Source organism: Cavia porcellus, unplaced genomic scaffold (assembly GCF_034190915.1).
Source record: "Cavia porcellus strain 051 isolate PalLab524CR breed Dunkin Hartley unplaced genomic scaffold, mCavPor4.1 scaffold_12, whole genome shotgun sequence".
Classification (NCBI taxonomy): domain Eukaryota; kingdom Metazoa; phylum Chordata; class Mammalia; order Rodentia; family Caviidae; genus Cavia; species Cavia porcellus.
Window position 1 is genome coordinate 58,065,805 of NW_026947495.1, and position 17,093 is coordinate 58,082,897.

The window sequence follows — 17,093 nt, forward strand, 5'->3', positions numbered from 1 at the left end:
GACTGGAGTAATTAACTGTTTCCTGCTTTAGTGGTCTCACATAAATTAATAAGGGATTTTTAAACTACCTTATAGGGTCGTTGAGAAGACTTAAATGTATTAATACATTTAAATTGTTTAGAAGAGAATTTTTGACACCTAATAGGTATTATATAAGCATTGCATATTACTGTTATTATTTTAATTTACAATTTAATCATTTAATTTACTCCTGTATTTGTACTTCAGTTTTTTTCTAATTTTAATTATTATAAGCATTGAATGTGCAAAATGTTTCCTATATTTTTGGTCTAGGTCTAAGAGTAAGGCTTTTGGGGGTGGTGATGATAATGATGTTGATGATGGTGAGGTATATTAACTGCTCATCCAACAGTATGCTAACCACATTGTGCACTGTGCTATGTGTGTCCTGCACACCCATGAGATAGGTGATATTTTACAGATGTTTAGATGCAGAGAGATTAAGTAATTTAAAGTTATATAGTAGGAATGAAGAGCTGGGTCTATTAACCAACAAATTTTATCTGCTCTTTACTATATCTTCATATTTAAGGAAATTGGTGATGGTAGTTATGGTTAACTATGAGAACATTTGTACAGTAAGAATTACTATATCTGGAGATTAGTTGGTTGACTGATTTAGAAACAAGATAGAAGGGATATTTAGTGTGTTTGGATGTTTATTAAATAGAGTGGGGCTGGGAATGTAGCTCTGTGGTAGAATACTTGCATAGCTTGTGCTGGGCCTTGTGTTCAATCCCCAGTATTGCTTACAAACAAAAATGAGAAAAGTGAAAGGAATACTGCTTTTCTAATAGCTACAGCAAAAATCCTTGATACAGCTCTATTTATCTAACCTGATTATAGGTTCAGCCTCAGGCAATCATGTGAATTGCAAATAGTAGTACAGAAGGAATTTCCTGAAATGAAAATTGAGACCTTCTGTTAGCAGAATGGAGTGGTTTGAAAAAGCATCTATCCACAGTACTAATATTTTGAGATTTCATTTGAAAAGTTGGGCAGTTCATTTGAGAGCTGAATAGACTAAGATTTTGTTAACTTTTATTATTGATATTTGTGGAGGGGCATATTTATTTAATATAGTTTGATTTGCTGTTTATTTTTAAAAATAAGCAAATGTATATGCTGTGTATATAAGAAATATTTGATAATGTATATCCCAAAATGTGTCATATTTTGTATCTATACATATAGATATATATGTGTATCTATTTTATCTTGATCTTATATCCTGGATATCGCCCCCTGCAGTGTATACAGATATTTGTCATTTCTTTTTCTTGTGTAATATTTCATTTTGTGGATATTCATAGATCTTTCAGTTTTTGTTTAATAGACTTGTGGGTTACTTTTACTGTTTTGCTATTTCAGTAGTAGTATAATGAATATCCTTATACATATATCTTAAAAATATTTTAAAATATATCTGTTAGGGTAGGTTTCTAGAAATGGGATTGCTGGCCATAGGGCCATAGGGTAAATGCACATGTAATTTTTATTAATCACATTCTCTCCATAAAGATTGTACTATTTTACATTCTTACCAGCAGTATGTCAGTTTCTCTACATTTGTGTCATTAGAGTATGTTATCAAACTTACTTTTTTGCTAATTAGGTAGGTGAAAAGAAGTGGTATCTTGATTTGATTTTAATTAGCATGTATTATCATGAGAAAGAATAATCTTTGCATATTTAATTGATTCTTGTTCCCTGAAACATCTTTTTGTGTTTTGGGACACTTTTGGATATGACTCCACACTATATTAGATTCTCCCACTTCCTTGGGATTGGTCATAACTGGACTTTGAGGTAGGGTTGACTATTTGTGGCATTGAAATACTTTTGTGTACCTATGACTATTGCAACTATGCTGTAAAAACATTATGTTTTGAAATGTTTTCACGTGACGCTGAATTTTGCCATGATAAATTGTGAAATTCTTGTTCTCGCCAATAAACAGGAATTACTTGAATTCCTTTTCTCTGAAATTGGATTTTGTGGATAAAAATACATTGTACATTGGTTGTTTCTAATATAGATCTGTTTGATTTTTGAGGAATGGCATTGTTATGCCTCTTGTTTTTAAGTTAGTTATCTGTTATACGGTGTTTTCTAAAAACTAAAACCTATAAATAAAAGTTTAAATGTTTTGGTTACTTGCTCCATATATAAAGTACACATTGATATCAAACCAAAACATTGAAAAAATTATATGTTTAACACAGTAAATAAGATTGTACAAAATTATACGATGACAAAGATAATATTTTCCAATTTTCTCTTTTAATCTGACTTCTTTGGGATAAACCATGTCTTAGTTACTTTTCTCATTGCTGAAACAAAATACCCAACACCATTAAAGGAGGAAAGATTTACTTAGCTCACAGTTTATAGAGGTTTCCATTTACAATCAGCTGGCTGTAAGGTGGGGAGGCATGACATGGGGCATTGCAGAGGAGATACAGTCCATGGCAAAGCAGGGCAGGCACAATGTAGCAGGTGTGTAGTAGCAACCAACAAGCAACAATAGCAGGTTCTTCTGCCCCTTTTATATTCTGTCTATGCTACCCAGCTTAAGGTGAATGTCAAACCAATCAGTGGACTAATTTAATAATCATACCTCCTGAATCCCAGCCTCCCACATTCTAGATCCATCTACCTCTGCAAAAGCTCCACCTGTGATTGCATGTGACTTTGTAGAGCTGGGGACGGGTCTAGACACAAGCCATAACACCACATAAATGCATTTTGTTTGTACAGTATCTTTCCTTAAATAAAATGAACTATATAAACGTTGTGGAATTGATTGCTTTTTAAACACTAAACTATGCATCATAAAAAAAAATCAAAGAAAAAGGTACATAAAGATCTCTTATTTTATCTCAGATTTCATTTTATATAGACATTTATTATGGACACATCATGCACATGCTTGCAATGTAGCACCTGAGATTAACATAAATATTCCTAATTTGTATTTTCTTTTATTGTAACTTGTTATTACAACCTGGTTTATATGCTCTTGTACTTTTATATATATTAATGTAATTGTTAATATTGTATATAAGCTCTCCCTCTCTCTTTTCCTTCCTTTTTATTGGAGGGTGGATGGGTTATTGATTGCTTTACCAAATGAGATCACCCTTCTTTGCCCTCAGGCTTAGTACTACTTCCATGTCTTCTCTAGTAGTTCTGATCCAGTGGTTCTTAACTTTGGTTTTAAATTAGGATCATTGTAACTCCTTTATTATTTATGTCTGAATTTTATTATACACTTGATAAAGAAAAATTTCTGGAAGTGGGACTCAGGCTTAGGAATCTTTTGAAAATCTCAGTTGATTTTATTTTGCAGCCAACCCAGGTTGAGGACCATTTTTTTATTCTAAACTTCTTTTCCTTCTTTTTCTTTGTTTGGGGGTAGGGAAGAACACTTTATAATAGTCCATAGTGAAATAATTTACTCAACGATATCTTGTTTTTGTACATTCATGTTATTTTCAGTTTGTTTTTATTCTGCTATAAAAAAATGTAGCAGTAAACAGCCAACCTAAATTTTCCAAAATTGAGATATCACTACATATTTACTCTTTGCTAACCACTAAATTGGGATGTTTATTAACTAATAAAGTATAAATATTTAGTTACAGTGATAAGCATTTGAAAATTTCTAGTTGGAGAATTTGACATCTCTAAAAGTGATGCTTTGGGTTAGCTAGCTACTAAGTGTCCTTAAAACTTCTATTAGCACTGTTTTCATATTGATGTAAGGTTTATATATAGTGAAATGTATGACTAACGTGTATAGTGTGTCTTATTTAATGTATAACATTGCTTCTTAGAACATTGCTTTAGTAACAATATAGAACATCTCTATTCAGAAAGTGCTGTTGACTATTTTTTGGGGAATGTTAGCTCACTTAATCAATAGATGATCTTGAGGTATACCAATTTCCCAGTGAAATCAAAGGATTAAAGAAGATCAAGATAAATTAGTTGAAGCATGAACTTTGAAAATTATGTATTATAAAATGATACAACAATATAAAATTCAGTATTTATCTTTACATTTATGTTGTCATAAGTTGCAGATTTTTAGAGTAGTACCGATTTATCAGCAGCACATTACAAATGAAGTGACACTGTATAAACCAGCTTTTTAAATGTATTACCAGCTTTTGCAATAAATGTTTTAATGATTCATTGATGGAGCTGTAATGCATGTATGTTTTATCTTTCAAGGAATATTACAGCACAAAATACTATCGGTACAAATGTACATTTCTTTATACTGTATGGTAGACAAAACATTCCATAACAGGCCAAATTTATGAAGATACACAAAAAGAGGTTATCTTTTATTTTCATGTGGTTAGCACGGTATTACTCAGATTATTAAGCCTTTCTTTTAAAGATTCCTAGGAAAGGTGGCAACAACCTGTTAACATCTTGGTATTCAAGTTTCCTTGAGGTTTTAAAGTTCCTCTCAATAAGATTTACCAAAAACAAAACAAAACACAACACAGCAAAATAAATGGGATCACGTCGTATTAAAAAGTTTGTGCGCGTCAAAAGAAATCTCCAGCATAGTGAAAAGAAAACCCCCAAACTAGGAAAAAATCTTAGTGAACTGTCCCTCAGACAAAGGACTTCTGTCTAAAACATATAAAGAATTCTTAAAAAAAATCAGACCCCCAAAATTTAAAGATCCAATCCAAAAATGGGCATCTGAGATGAATACACAATTCTCAGATGAAGAAATACAAATGGCAAATAAATACATGAAAAAATGTTCATCATTATTAGTCATTAGAGAAATGCAAATTAAAATAACACTGAGATTTCATCTCATTCCTGAAAGAATGACCAGGATCAAGAAAACTACCAACAACAAATGCTGGAGAGGCTGTGGGGAAAAAAGAACTCTTTTGCACTGTTGGTGGGACTGTAGACTGGTGCAACCATTGTGGAGATCAATCTGGAGACTCCTCAAAAAGTTGGGATTGGAAGTCCCATTCGACCCAGCTATTCCACAATATCCCAGGCATATTCCCAGAAAAACTGAAAACATCATACCACAGTGATATATGTACACCCATGTTTATAGCAGCACAATTTGTAATAGCCAGATCTTGGAAACAACCTAAGTGTCCATCAACTGAGGAATAGATAAAAAAGTTGTGGTATTTTTACACAATCGAGTACTACTCAGCTATAAAGAAGTGTCACATTGAGATATTTATAAATAAATGGGCGCAGCTTGAGACCATATTCATAAGTGAAATAAATCAAACTCACATGTATAAATACCGAATAGTTTCCCTAGTGTAAGAAATGATAAGAATACATAAAAGTATGTGGTAATCATGATTCCCCATTATATTGGGTTGAAGCCTTCTAATGTTTTCACTCATTAATTGGAATGGTTTTATTCTGGGCTGTTTGATTTTATTGTCTGTGATAGTCTGAACAGCTGTTTAGAAAACAAGACATCATAATAGCTAGTGCTGATTTAATATCATCTTGTTTTGAAGTCCCATCAAGCTGTTGTTCTTCTGTCTCCATTGGTTTTATCATATTGTATCTTACTGGATTTTATTATATGTGATAGCATAAACAAAATTTTTTATAGGCAAAGAGATAATATAAAAACCATTGTTCGTTTTCTGTTAGCTGGTTCTAAATACCCTGTAATACTTTCATTCTCTTGAATGGTTTCACACTGTCTTGATATGTTTGATGCTATAGTATACAAAGCTATACTCAAAAGATTTCAAGAAAAGAGACACTATGGTAACTACTATTATGTAAGGTTATCTTGTGGTGAAGCACTATGTTGCTTAAATTGTTCTGTTCTGACCTGTGTTGTTATGTTGTTATGTCCTCTTTTATCTCAGTCTCCCCTTTTTTTCCTTTTTTTAAAAATTAATTTATTTTTTAATTATTTTTTTAATTAAGGGAAAAATAAATTAAAAACCAGCAGGATATATTATAGTAACTTTTTTGTTTTCCTATTAACTTGATTTGAACCCCTGTATTTCTCTCACCATCTTGTTTTGACTGATTTTTACTCTGTTCTGTTTAGTTTGATAGTATCAAGTTTGAGGATGTAGGCAACTACTTTGAAGGCAATAAGATTCACTATGATGCCCATTCTGGTTTGACTATTACCTTCTTTTGAAGTCCTGTAAGGTCTCCAATGTTTAGGTTTTATTGGTTTTGTTCTGTACTGTTTTGTTCAATTTTATTATACCTGATGATATAGGCAACTCTTTTTAAGACAGCAAGAGGCATTATGGTAACCATTGTTGATTACCTTGTATTCTGTTTTTACATTATGTACTATGTCCATCCTTTTGTTTTGACTGACTCTGTTTTGTTTTTCACATTTGGTTTTATTCTTTTCAAAAAAAAAAAGTAATAACTGTGGGAGTAATAAAACCCAACATGTGTAATTGTTATTGTAAAAAAGAGAGGAAAAGAAAGTGATCTAAAGGATATAACTACATGTATATTTAAGTGTGTAAGATAGAAAACCAGATTACTAAGTTTTTGTTGGATCATTGAACAGAACTGTTTGAATGTCTACTTTGTATGCTTTAATTTTGTAACTTGAACAACTGTTTCTAAGATGACAATGTATAATCTATTAACTAGTGATTTCTTACTGTTTATTTTTTTGAAATTCTGTATTACTTGTACCCTTTTACTGGTTTTTTTCTCTTTAAAGAAAAAAAAAATTAAAACAAAAAACCCAAAATCAACCAACCAAACAAGCTATCTTTGTGTGTGAGATAGGGCTAGTGAAATTCTATTTCTTCGGTACTTAGACTGAGTTATTTCACTATACTAATGTTAAGTAGTTCTGTGTTCTCCTTTGAACTTAAGAGTGGAGAGCCACATCCTCCCTATCCTCTAGTGAGTTTTTCCCTTGAAGTCCAAAGGAATTGTATGTCAAATTTTAGTGATCTCTTGTACCTTCTTTTAAAGTCTTCTTTTCGTCTTGACCACTGATTTTTATTTACATAGATACTGTGCTTTTTGGCCCTAGTTCTATTAGTATGTTATCCTTTGTCTTTTCTCTTTTTTGACTTCTTTTTGTTTTACTAATACTCGCCATTATTCAAAGATCTATTTTAGGTTCTTGCCCGCTTTCCTCTCAGATAAATATCAGATATAATTTAATATATCTTAATTTATATCAGATGGATGTTTATCTGTATAAATTCAGATAAAACCTCAAAAGGACATCTTTGTTTTTCTATTTCTTAGATGTATTTTTACATATTTTTTTGATATGCCTTCATCTTTTTAACATCTTACAAAACTTTTCTGCTTCCCAAGTCTCATCAATTCCCTCTATTCATTTCGTGGTCAGTATGGGCAGCATCATGATCATTACAATTTTCAGTATGTTTATCTACAAACTATGTTGTCTCAGTATTTTATTTCTTCTCCCTTGTCTCCTCTCCTTTCCTCTCTGCTCTATTTTTCTTTTCTTTTCTTTCCTTTCCTTTCAGTACTGGAGATTGAACGCAAGGCTTTCATACTGAGCTATACTCCCAGCCCTTTTTAAATTTAGAGACAGGGTCTCACCAAGTTGCTGTTGCCCAGGCTGGGCTCAGATGTGGTAACCTTCTCCTCCTGCCTCCCAGAGTACTGGGATTATAGACAGCACCACTCTGCTGGTTTCAAGATTTCATTTCTTGTTGCTAATGACATTTTATCACTAGAGGATTTAGTTATTTTTTATAATAGCTTTGCTTTATTAATATGTTATGGTCATATCTAATGATTCTGTTATGTGATAGGCATATTAATAATATTTTTTCTGAGATATGATCACTAGAATTGGGAGTAAGGAAATTTTTTTTCTTTTATCCCCCAGTGTCTGCTACCATTTTTTGCCCACAGGCTTCCATCTTACTGTACATTTCTTCTTTTTGGTGCATCAAAGAAAATTAAGACAAACCACCTTCCCCTTCTTTCCTGCAAATGTTACTTAAAATATTTTTCTTATTGATCCAAATGTTTTTGCCTCTCAACTTTACTTGTAAATGATGCATCAAAAGTATATTTAACTATGTATTATTTGACATCTTTTCTTCTGTCAGCTGTTCACATTGTTTTGTGTTTTTTAAGTTTTTAAAAAATATTTTACTTTGCTAGGTTTATAGTTTTATTAATATATAACTTCATTGATACTGAAGTTTAAAATTATTTGAAGGTTTTTTTTTTTTTTTTTTGCATTTTTACTTAAATGGGATTTCAAGAGTTGTAACTTTTTTCCTTCAGATTCTTCTGAGAATGACATTCCTATGGAAATCACCACAGCAGAACCACAAGTTTCTGAGGCAATATATGATTGTGTCATATGTGGACAGAGCGGCCCTTCCTCTGAAGACCGACCTACTGGGCTGGTTGTACTATTACAAGCATCCTCAGGTATGCTTAAAGTAATTTTTCAGTGGGAATATTTTAGAACCAAGCATATACAAAGGATGAATAAGTATATTAAATGAAAGTTACGACCTTATCTAGTTATAAATATAGATTGTTTGATTTAGGCCCAAATAGCATAGATTGTTTTTTTTTATTGGTTTTATCTTTTATCTCACTTTCCTGCCCATGAATATTAGAAGAAAGTCTTAACAGAGTTATATGTTTTACAGTTGTTTTTGTAAAGTGTGATAGTATATTATCAGTACTAGGTGGCCAGTAGTAGAGTTTAGCTGTCTTGGTAATTTAATTATTTTAAATCTTTAGATATTGTCAGTTTTAATAGTGTGATTATACATGATATATTTAGGCAGCTGTACTCTTATTTCTTGAACTGGTGGGGGCCAGTAATTCTTTAAACAGCCTGTGGATTCATATGATTTCCAAGCTATCATTTTAAAAGGATTTTAAATATTTGAAACATTTTTCTGACCAATTTCTATCCTCTCCCATACTGAAGTATTTTGAAGTAGTGGTCTCATACAGTCTAGTCCTAATGGTTTTAATCATTTACCAATAGAAGTTTTTATGCAGAAATGAAATGTGGAAAGAATTACATATTTAGATTTTTAAGCCAAATATCCATGTTCCTGTTTGTTAAAAAGTAAAAGCTTTCAGATAAAAACATAAAGGGGTAGGTGACAGGAAAGGAGGATGCAAAAAAGTAGAGTTTTTGTATATTGTTATTGTTGTTGTTATTACTGTTATTTGGATAAGATTTTGCCAAGCAGTCTAGGCTGGCCTTGAACTTAACACAGAGCGCAGGCTGACCTGAACTTGTGGCAATCTTCCTCCATCAGGCTCCTGATGACATGCACGCACTTACACTTGATCTTAAAGTTTTAGCTTTTTTTTTTTGAGACAGGGTCTCACTATGCAGTTCAAAGCTGACCATAAACCCAGTATGTATCTCAGGCTGACCTTGAACTTGTGCTGCCTCAGCCTTCTGAGTGCTAGGATTACAGGCATGTGCCACCACACCTTGTATATTATTAAAACCAAGCAGATGTTAGTTCAAACTTGATTGTTACAAAGTGTTGATGTTCACTGTAATTCTTAAGAGTATCCTATAAGAAAAAAATGCAACCCCCCCAGTAGTCCACAAAAATAAGAGGAAATTAAAATGACATACTAGAAAATTTAATATAAAGGAAGTACTGATGGCTGAATTAAAGGAGCATATAAAAAACAAATAGCAACATAGTAGAATTAAATCTTTTCTCATCAGTAATTACTTGAAATGTAATGCATTAAATTGTCCAGGTAAAAGGCAGATTGATGGAATGGATTTAAAAGAAGTGATCACAGTATGTGTGGTCTAAAGACGTTTACTTTATGTCTAAAGTTACAAAAATAGGTTGAAAAAGAAAAGATGGAAAGATATTCCATGTAAATACTAACCAAAAGAAAGCTAGCATAACTACTAATACAAGATAAAATAGTCTTTAGATGAAAAATTATAAATTATAAAAGACAAAGAAGGAATTATATATTGATAAGTCAATCCATCAAGAAGATATAGCAGTTATAAATTATTGAACAACAAAGTCCCCAAATGTTTGGAACAAAAATTGGCAGAAACGAATGTAGAAATAACTAGTTTTACAGTAATATTTGGAGACAGTGGACAAAACAGCTAGACAATAGACTAAAAGGACCACTGAACAATTGAGCAATACTATAAAATAATTAGTTCTCATCAGAAGTGATGGCTCATGCCTCTTAATTACTGCTACTCAGGAAACTGAGAAGAAGATCACATTTGAGGCTAGTCTGGACAACTTTATGAGACCCTGTCTCAAAACCAAATTTAAGAAGAAACTGGGAGTGTAGGTCAGTGAATTCCTGGTTTTAAACTCCAGTACAAACAAAACATAACAAAACTCCCACACCTACCAAATTCATATAGGACACTACACTAAAAAATAATAGCATATACATTTTTAATTGCACATAGAGTATTTTTTTAAGGTATACCATCAAAAACAAGTCTCAATTTAAAAAGATGAAAATAATTCAAAGAATCTTTTCTGATCATAGTGGAATAAACAAATCAAGAATAGATAGAAAAGTGGAAAATTTACAAGTATGTGGAAATTGAATAGCATACTAAATGGGTATGCTAACACAAACCTATAATCTCAGCACTTTGGGAGACTGAGACAGAAAGATTGCAAGTTCAAGGCCAGTCTGGCAATTTAGTGAGATCCTGTCTTAAAAGAAAAAAAAGCAGGAAGTGGGGAAAGGATGTAGCTTACTAGTAAGAGTGCTTGTCTAAGATATGCAAGAGCCTAGGTTCAATTGAGTATGCAGATAAACAACCCTACCCCCACACTCTTACTAGCTGCTTATTTGGTTTTGTTTTGTTTTGGGAATGAAACCCAGAGCCTTGTGCATGATAAGTAAGCCTGCCCTACCATGGAGCCTCATCCATGGGCCCTTTTAAATTTTTAACATTGTTTTCGACAAGATTTTGTTAGATTAACTCATGTTGGACTTGAACTTGTTATTCTCTCGCCTCTGCTCCCAAGTAGCTGGGGTGAAAGAGGGGAGATCCCATGTACTCTTAAAATAATCGTTGATTCAGAGATGAAATGATAGGTGAAGTGAAGAAATACCTGGACAGAAATGAAAATGAAAACATAATTACCAAAACAAAACCCAAAGAAATTGATAGCTATAAATGTTTACATAAAAAAAGATCTCAAATCAGTAATTATTTTTCTCTTTAAAAAAATAGAAAAAGATGAGGCACCTTAAGGCTCCAAGAGGGAAATAAATATTAAAGGTTATAGATCTGAGATAAACAAAATAGAGAGGATCAATGAAACCAAAAAGTGTTTCTTGAAAATATAAACAAAAATGACAAAGCTTTAGCTAGACTGACAAGAAAATAAGCTGCAAATAATTAAAGTCAGAACTCAAACTGGAGGCATTACTATAGACTTCACAGAAATAAAATCAATTAGAGGAAAATACAATGAACGATTTTATGCTAACAATTATGTGACCTAAATAAAATGAATGATTTCTTAGAAACATACAAACTGTTAAAACTCATTGGTATATTTTGCTCTGTACTTCTTTTCCCAATTTTTCATTTTGAACTTTTATGTGTATAGAAATGTTGAATGTCTTACCAGTTGTTACCATATTGCTATGTTTGTTTTTTCTTTTGTGCAGTCAGTTACACACACACACACGCGTGCACACACACACACAGAAGAAAATCATCTTAGAATGTATGTATCTCTGAAGGCTAAGGATATTCTTTCACATCATCACAGTGCTATTATCATACTCAGTATGTTTAATAACATCTAATATTCATTTTTCAGTTTTTCTCAGTTGTCCAAATTTATTTTGCATGTGTTTCTTTTTTTATATGGTAAATAATAACTATATATATATATATATATATATATATACATACATGTAGTACAATATGATGTTTTCATACATGAATACATCGTGGAATAAGTAAGTCAAGCTAACATACCTATCATCTCACCTATGTGAATTTCTTTATAGGGAGAGCATGTAATATTTTTTATAGCAGGTATTTTTGTTTTGATTTAAGAACCCAGAAAATATTGTGTGTTTTTAAAAAAAGTTGTCATTCTTGTTAATTTCCTTTAATTTTCAAACAGTATTCTCCTTTTTAAAAATTTCAGAGTCTAGGTTGGTTATCCACAAAATGTCTTAGCATCTGAATTTGTATGATTATTTTCTTATTGTTAGATTCAAGTTAGATATTTTTGGTGAGTAATTACATATGTGATGTTCATTCCCAGGTATCATATTAGGAAGTTCATAGTGTCAGTTTGTCCCATTCTTGGTGATACCAACCAAATTTGATCATCTGGTTAAGATAGTAGATAGTCCATGGAATGATGCATTGAGGCTCTACCTGTTTATCCTTTTACGTTTTTACTTGATTTAATTTCTTACTTGAATTAATATGTTGTCAGTCATCATTTTTCTGATACTCCATTTTCTCACATTTGGTCTCTCTGAACTCCTTCATGTCTTCATGATACTGTCTCTTCAGTATTTGAACACTTCCTTGTTTTTTTTTTTTTTTTGTCTTTTTCCTTTTTATTGGTACTGGGGATCGAACTCACGACTGCACACTTGCAAGGCAGGCGCTTATGCCGCTGAGCTAAACCCTGAGCCCCACTTTCTTGTTTTTCATCACACACAGTTCTAAGCTCATGTTGTGCTTTTCCCCAACCCTGAACTCTGCTTGCTTTCCAAGAATCTCTGCTTTTTTGTGTGTGTTAAAATATTATCTTTAGGAATGAAGTTTGCTGAGAATGAGAAAATCATACCTTTCAGGTTTTTGCAGCAGACATACTTAGAAAATTGTACATCTGCTCATTTGTCATGGGTTCAAAACTCATATTTTTCTGTTATTTTAAAAAGTAAATATTGATGTATTTGAAACTTTATTTACTCTGTAGAAGAAAACTAAAATGCCACTCATTAAAAAAATCTGTAGAATAGTTGAATAGTGGGAAATTTAGTGTAATTTGTGGTAAATAACCTGACTTTTCTTGGTGAATCAGATCTTGTTTGTTGTTAATGTAGTTTTAGGACAGTGCCGTGATAATGTTGAGCCAAAAAAGTTGCCAGTCACTGAAGAAGAACAGATTTACCCTTGGGACACATGTGCAGCAGTGCATGATGTGAGGCTTTCATTGTTACAGCGTTATTTTAAGGATGTAAGTACTCTTCTTATTGAATAATATTTTTGACTGCAAGGTTGATGGTTTTATTTTCCTCTAGAGTTTTATTTTACATTTTCTTTTTTTTCTTTTTTGGGACTGGGGATTGAACTGACAACCTTGTGCTTGCTGGGCAGGTGCTTACACCACTGAGCTAAATTCCGGTCCCATATTTTCTTATTTTAACAGAATATCATTGTGATTTAAAATCTGGAATTTACTAGAAAAAAAATACGATAATGAAATAGAAATTTGTTAATTAAAAATTTCAAGCAATAAATGTGACACGTGTGTTTTAAATGCTTGTGAAGTATATTCAATTCAGTGGAATAATAAACATTAATTCTAAAATTCTTTAGATACAACATGAATATTTTCAGAAAAATTTTGTCTTTTTATTTAAAGATATACAATAAAAGTTTATTATGATACTTTTAAATGTGAAAGAGGATTGGATATGATTTGTGTCTTCTAGCTTCTTGTGACTTTGATATATAGATTCTTTTCCCCTAGCTTTTTGCACCTAAAAGCTGTGTTACTCAGAAGTGTCTCAAGCCTTGAGAAATTTTATTTAGTATCAGCAGCATTAACTTTTAAAAAAATTTTTTTGATGTAAAATTTTGAAGTTTCTTGAGCGGATTATCAAATGGAGTTACCTACCCTCTTATTGTTTTTTTTGAATGTACTGTATTTTGAATTAAGTAAATGACATGAGTTTAAAACACTTAAAATATAGTAAAGCATTATTTTCACTTAATTATATGAGATGGCTATCTTGAAAGATTTTAAAATAGAACTTCTTTCTTGCCTATAATCCTACTAATTTAAATGGAAGAAACTACTAAGGTTGGTGGAAGATAGAATTCTTAATAAACAGTAACTGACCTAAAGATGGTAAGACCCATAATACACAGACTCAGGAAAAGGTTTGTGGTGACTCCTGGAGGAATTTATGGTTCTAGTTAAGCAGGTATTGAGTAGAATTTAGTTCTGGACCAGAAGAAATGGGGTTTGATTCTGATTCAGCTGTTTCTGAGGTGTGTGAATTTGGCTAAATCCCATAATCATTTGAAGCCTGTTTCCTCATCTGTACAGGATTTAGATTGATCTTTCTTTTAGAATCTACCATATCACAAGTTCCTTAACATAATGTTGCATGTGTGACAGGCCAATAGAAATATAAAGTGGTGTTTTTACAGAGTTGACAATTTTAGTTATGTAACATAGTAAAATTTTAGTTATGTAGTACAGTACATTTACAGAAGAAACTGGGAATTTTGAGGATATGTAACACTGTAGAGGGAAGGAACCTGAAGTTTGGAGTCAGGTAGACTTGGATTTCTATTTGGATGCTACCACTTACAACTTCTTGATTTTGGTGAAAATTTCATTTTCTTTTGAAAATGGCTGGCACCACCTACTTTATAAGATTTTAGTAAGTATTGAGGTTGTCAAGAGTCAATGTTACAAGCACTTAACACAGTGCTTTGCAGATATGTAGTTGAAGGCTTTCTAAAATATTATCCTCTTATTAGTGGTACTTTTTCTACATTTTTAACTCTAGCAAACTCAGATGTCATAGCTATCAGTTGTATAGAAAGTGATCAGTGTTTTCAGTTTTAAAAGCTAACCATTTTTGTTGAAAACAAAGATTCTTTACCTTTTTATAGTACAGTGCCAAAGAGCAGCTCGCTTACTAACTGGTTACCAGGTGTTCTAAAATGATCAAATACCCAAATCTGCTGCTATTTCAAGAGGCTCTAAAACATAAAACAGAGAGGAGCAGATCTGTTTTTTTTTTTTTATTTGTAATATTAGAACTTTGCTCACCTGTTGTGAACATTTGATTTATGCTGCTGCATGTGTTTAAATTGACTGAGAAGACATTTTGTACTGTGTAATGTTTTCAGCTTTTAGATACTCATGAAGTCTTGATTTAATACTGGAACTTTGTTCACCATCATTTGAAGATTATTTGGTCATCTGATATAAATTTATCTACAATGTAAAAATAAAGTTTAAAAGTTCACTTAGTTTTTTAAGCATATGAGAACATGCTTTGATTATTTGATTGCTCTCAAATCTTTCATCATATGCTGTCACTTACGTTAGACCTTGTGTTTTTTATTGGTTTGGGGACTACACCTATTTGGTTGCAGATTCTGGAGGGTAAATTCACATTCATGCCCAAAAGCCTTTTGACAGACAACATGTGATAAAATTCCAGGAAAGTACTTGAAAAATCTTAAGCTTTTAAAATAGGATTCATAGTTTAAGGGAAGGAGTGCCTCTTAGCTCTCTGATGTGGTAACTAAATTGTGATATATTTAAGCAAGAGAAAGATTGATTCATGGAGAAGATGACCAATTTTTGACACTGGTTTTGTGTTTGAGGTTTGATAAAACACTTAGGCAAGATATCCAAGGTTTGTAGGGCAGTTGAAATTACTAATTAAATTCTTTAGGAGAATAGTTCTAATGAGAAAAGAGTAGTAAAGGGATTAGAGCTCAAGGAGTATAAATATTGAAGGGGCAGGTAAAGATAGAAAGGTCTGGGAAGGAGGCCAAGAGAAAAAAGGTAGAAAATCAACAGACAGTAACATAAGCCAGAGGAAAACAGACATTTTAGAAAGGAAATTGTTAATGTCAGATGTCACAGAGAGATTAAGTACCCAACAAAATATGTAAAATAATAGTACCCTATAAAAATGATACTTTATGGGATGGAGAGAGGCTAGTTCATGATTATTCTCTTTCATTATGAATATAGACATTTGGGAACTAAAGCTTCACAGTGTGTCTAGTCAGGTGTATTTTCTATACTAGTATTTCCAATACTACAGATGCCACATTAGTATGGTAATATGAACTCATGTAGGGTTAATGGGCTCATAGGGAAATATGTTTATATTTCTTTGAAATTAATTGTAGTTTGTCTTTTTTTTTTTTTTTTTTAAGAGTTCTTGTCTTTTGGCAGTATCAATTGGCTGGGAAGGAGGTGTTTATGTACAAACCTGTGGCCACACCTTACATATAGATTGTCATAAATCTTATATGGAATCATTACGGGTAAGTTGAGTGGAAAAAATTTTAAAGGTATATTTTTCTAGATATTAAATCTTTTTATAGCATGTACATGTCAGTTCCACCTCTGTACCGTGAAAGATTTTCATTTTGTATCTCACTTGACTTCCATGCTGTAACAGACTTTGTTACTCTAGCTCTGAAATAATTTAGCTTTGATTTCCTACTGTGTTACCTTATTATATGATGATTCCTCAAATTGTTATTTTCCCTTTCATTAGTATTTTTTAACCTCTGCATTTTTCCTAGAGTATTAGCTTCTTGCAAGCCTTACTTTCTTGTATGATTTCTTGTTCTCCTTTCACAACCATTTAATTTTCTTCCTAATTTAGTTTTAGACCCAGACAGCTGGCCTACTAGAAAAATCATAACATTCAGTGAATTGTTATCACAGATTTGTGATTTCCTATAATTGTGGCTTATACCAGGGTCATGGAATTTAAGCGCACACATAAATTTCTTTTACCTGTCTTTTATAAGTTCCTTCTATAATTATTCTCGCAGCTATTCCAAACCTCTGCGTCTTCCATCCAAAACTCTCCTAAACTTCAACATCCCTTTTTGTCATATTTTGTCTTATGTCACCAAGAAAGCAGTGTTTCTTTGTCACATGCTCTATTAGCTTACTACTTTGTATTTAAAATTCCCTAATAAATGACCCAATTCATTCATTCTTTTCTGCTCATGGAGGATTCTGTTTATGAATAACTTCTTCTATTCATGCATAACTTCTATCTGCACTTTAGGATTTCTTTCATCCCAGCTT

At 32.1% G+C, this 17,093-nt stretch overlaps 1 protein-coding gene across 7 annotated transcripts in view; it reads left to right on the forward strand.

The window, feature by feature from the left end:
* Window positions 1–17,093, forward strand: part of Ubr3 (ubiquitin protein ligase E3 component n-recognin 3) — a 199,132-nt gene that overhangs the window by 109,017 nt on the left and 73,022 nt on the right. For all 7 annotated transcript variants that reach the window (XR_010050855.1, XM_063259240.1, XM_063259242.1 and 4 more), the window contains 3 exons: window positions 8,314–8,463; window positions 13,108–13,241; window positions 16,202–16,312. Coding sequence is in view for 6 of the 7 variants with exons in the window: in XM_063259240.1 (XP_063115310.1) it covers window positions 8,314–8,463; window positions 13,108–13,241; window positions 16,202–16,312 (395 nt within the window). In the remaining variant the exon portion in view is untranslated. The remainder of the gene's footprint in view (window positions 1–8,313; window positions 8,464–13,107; window positions 13,242–16,201; window positions 16,313–17,093) is intronic.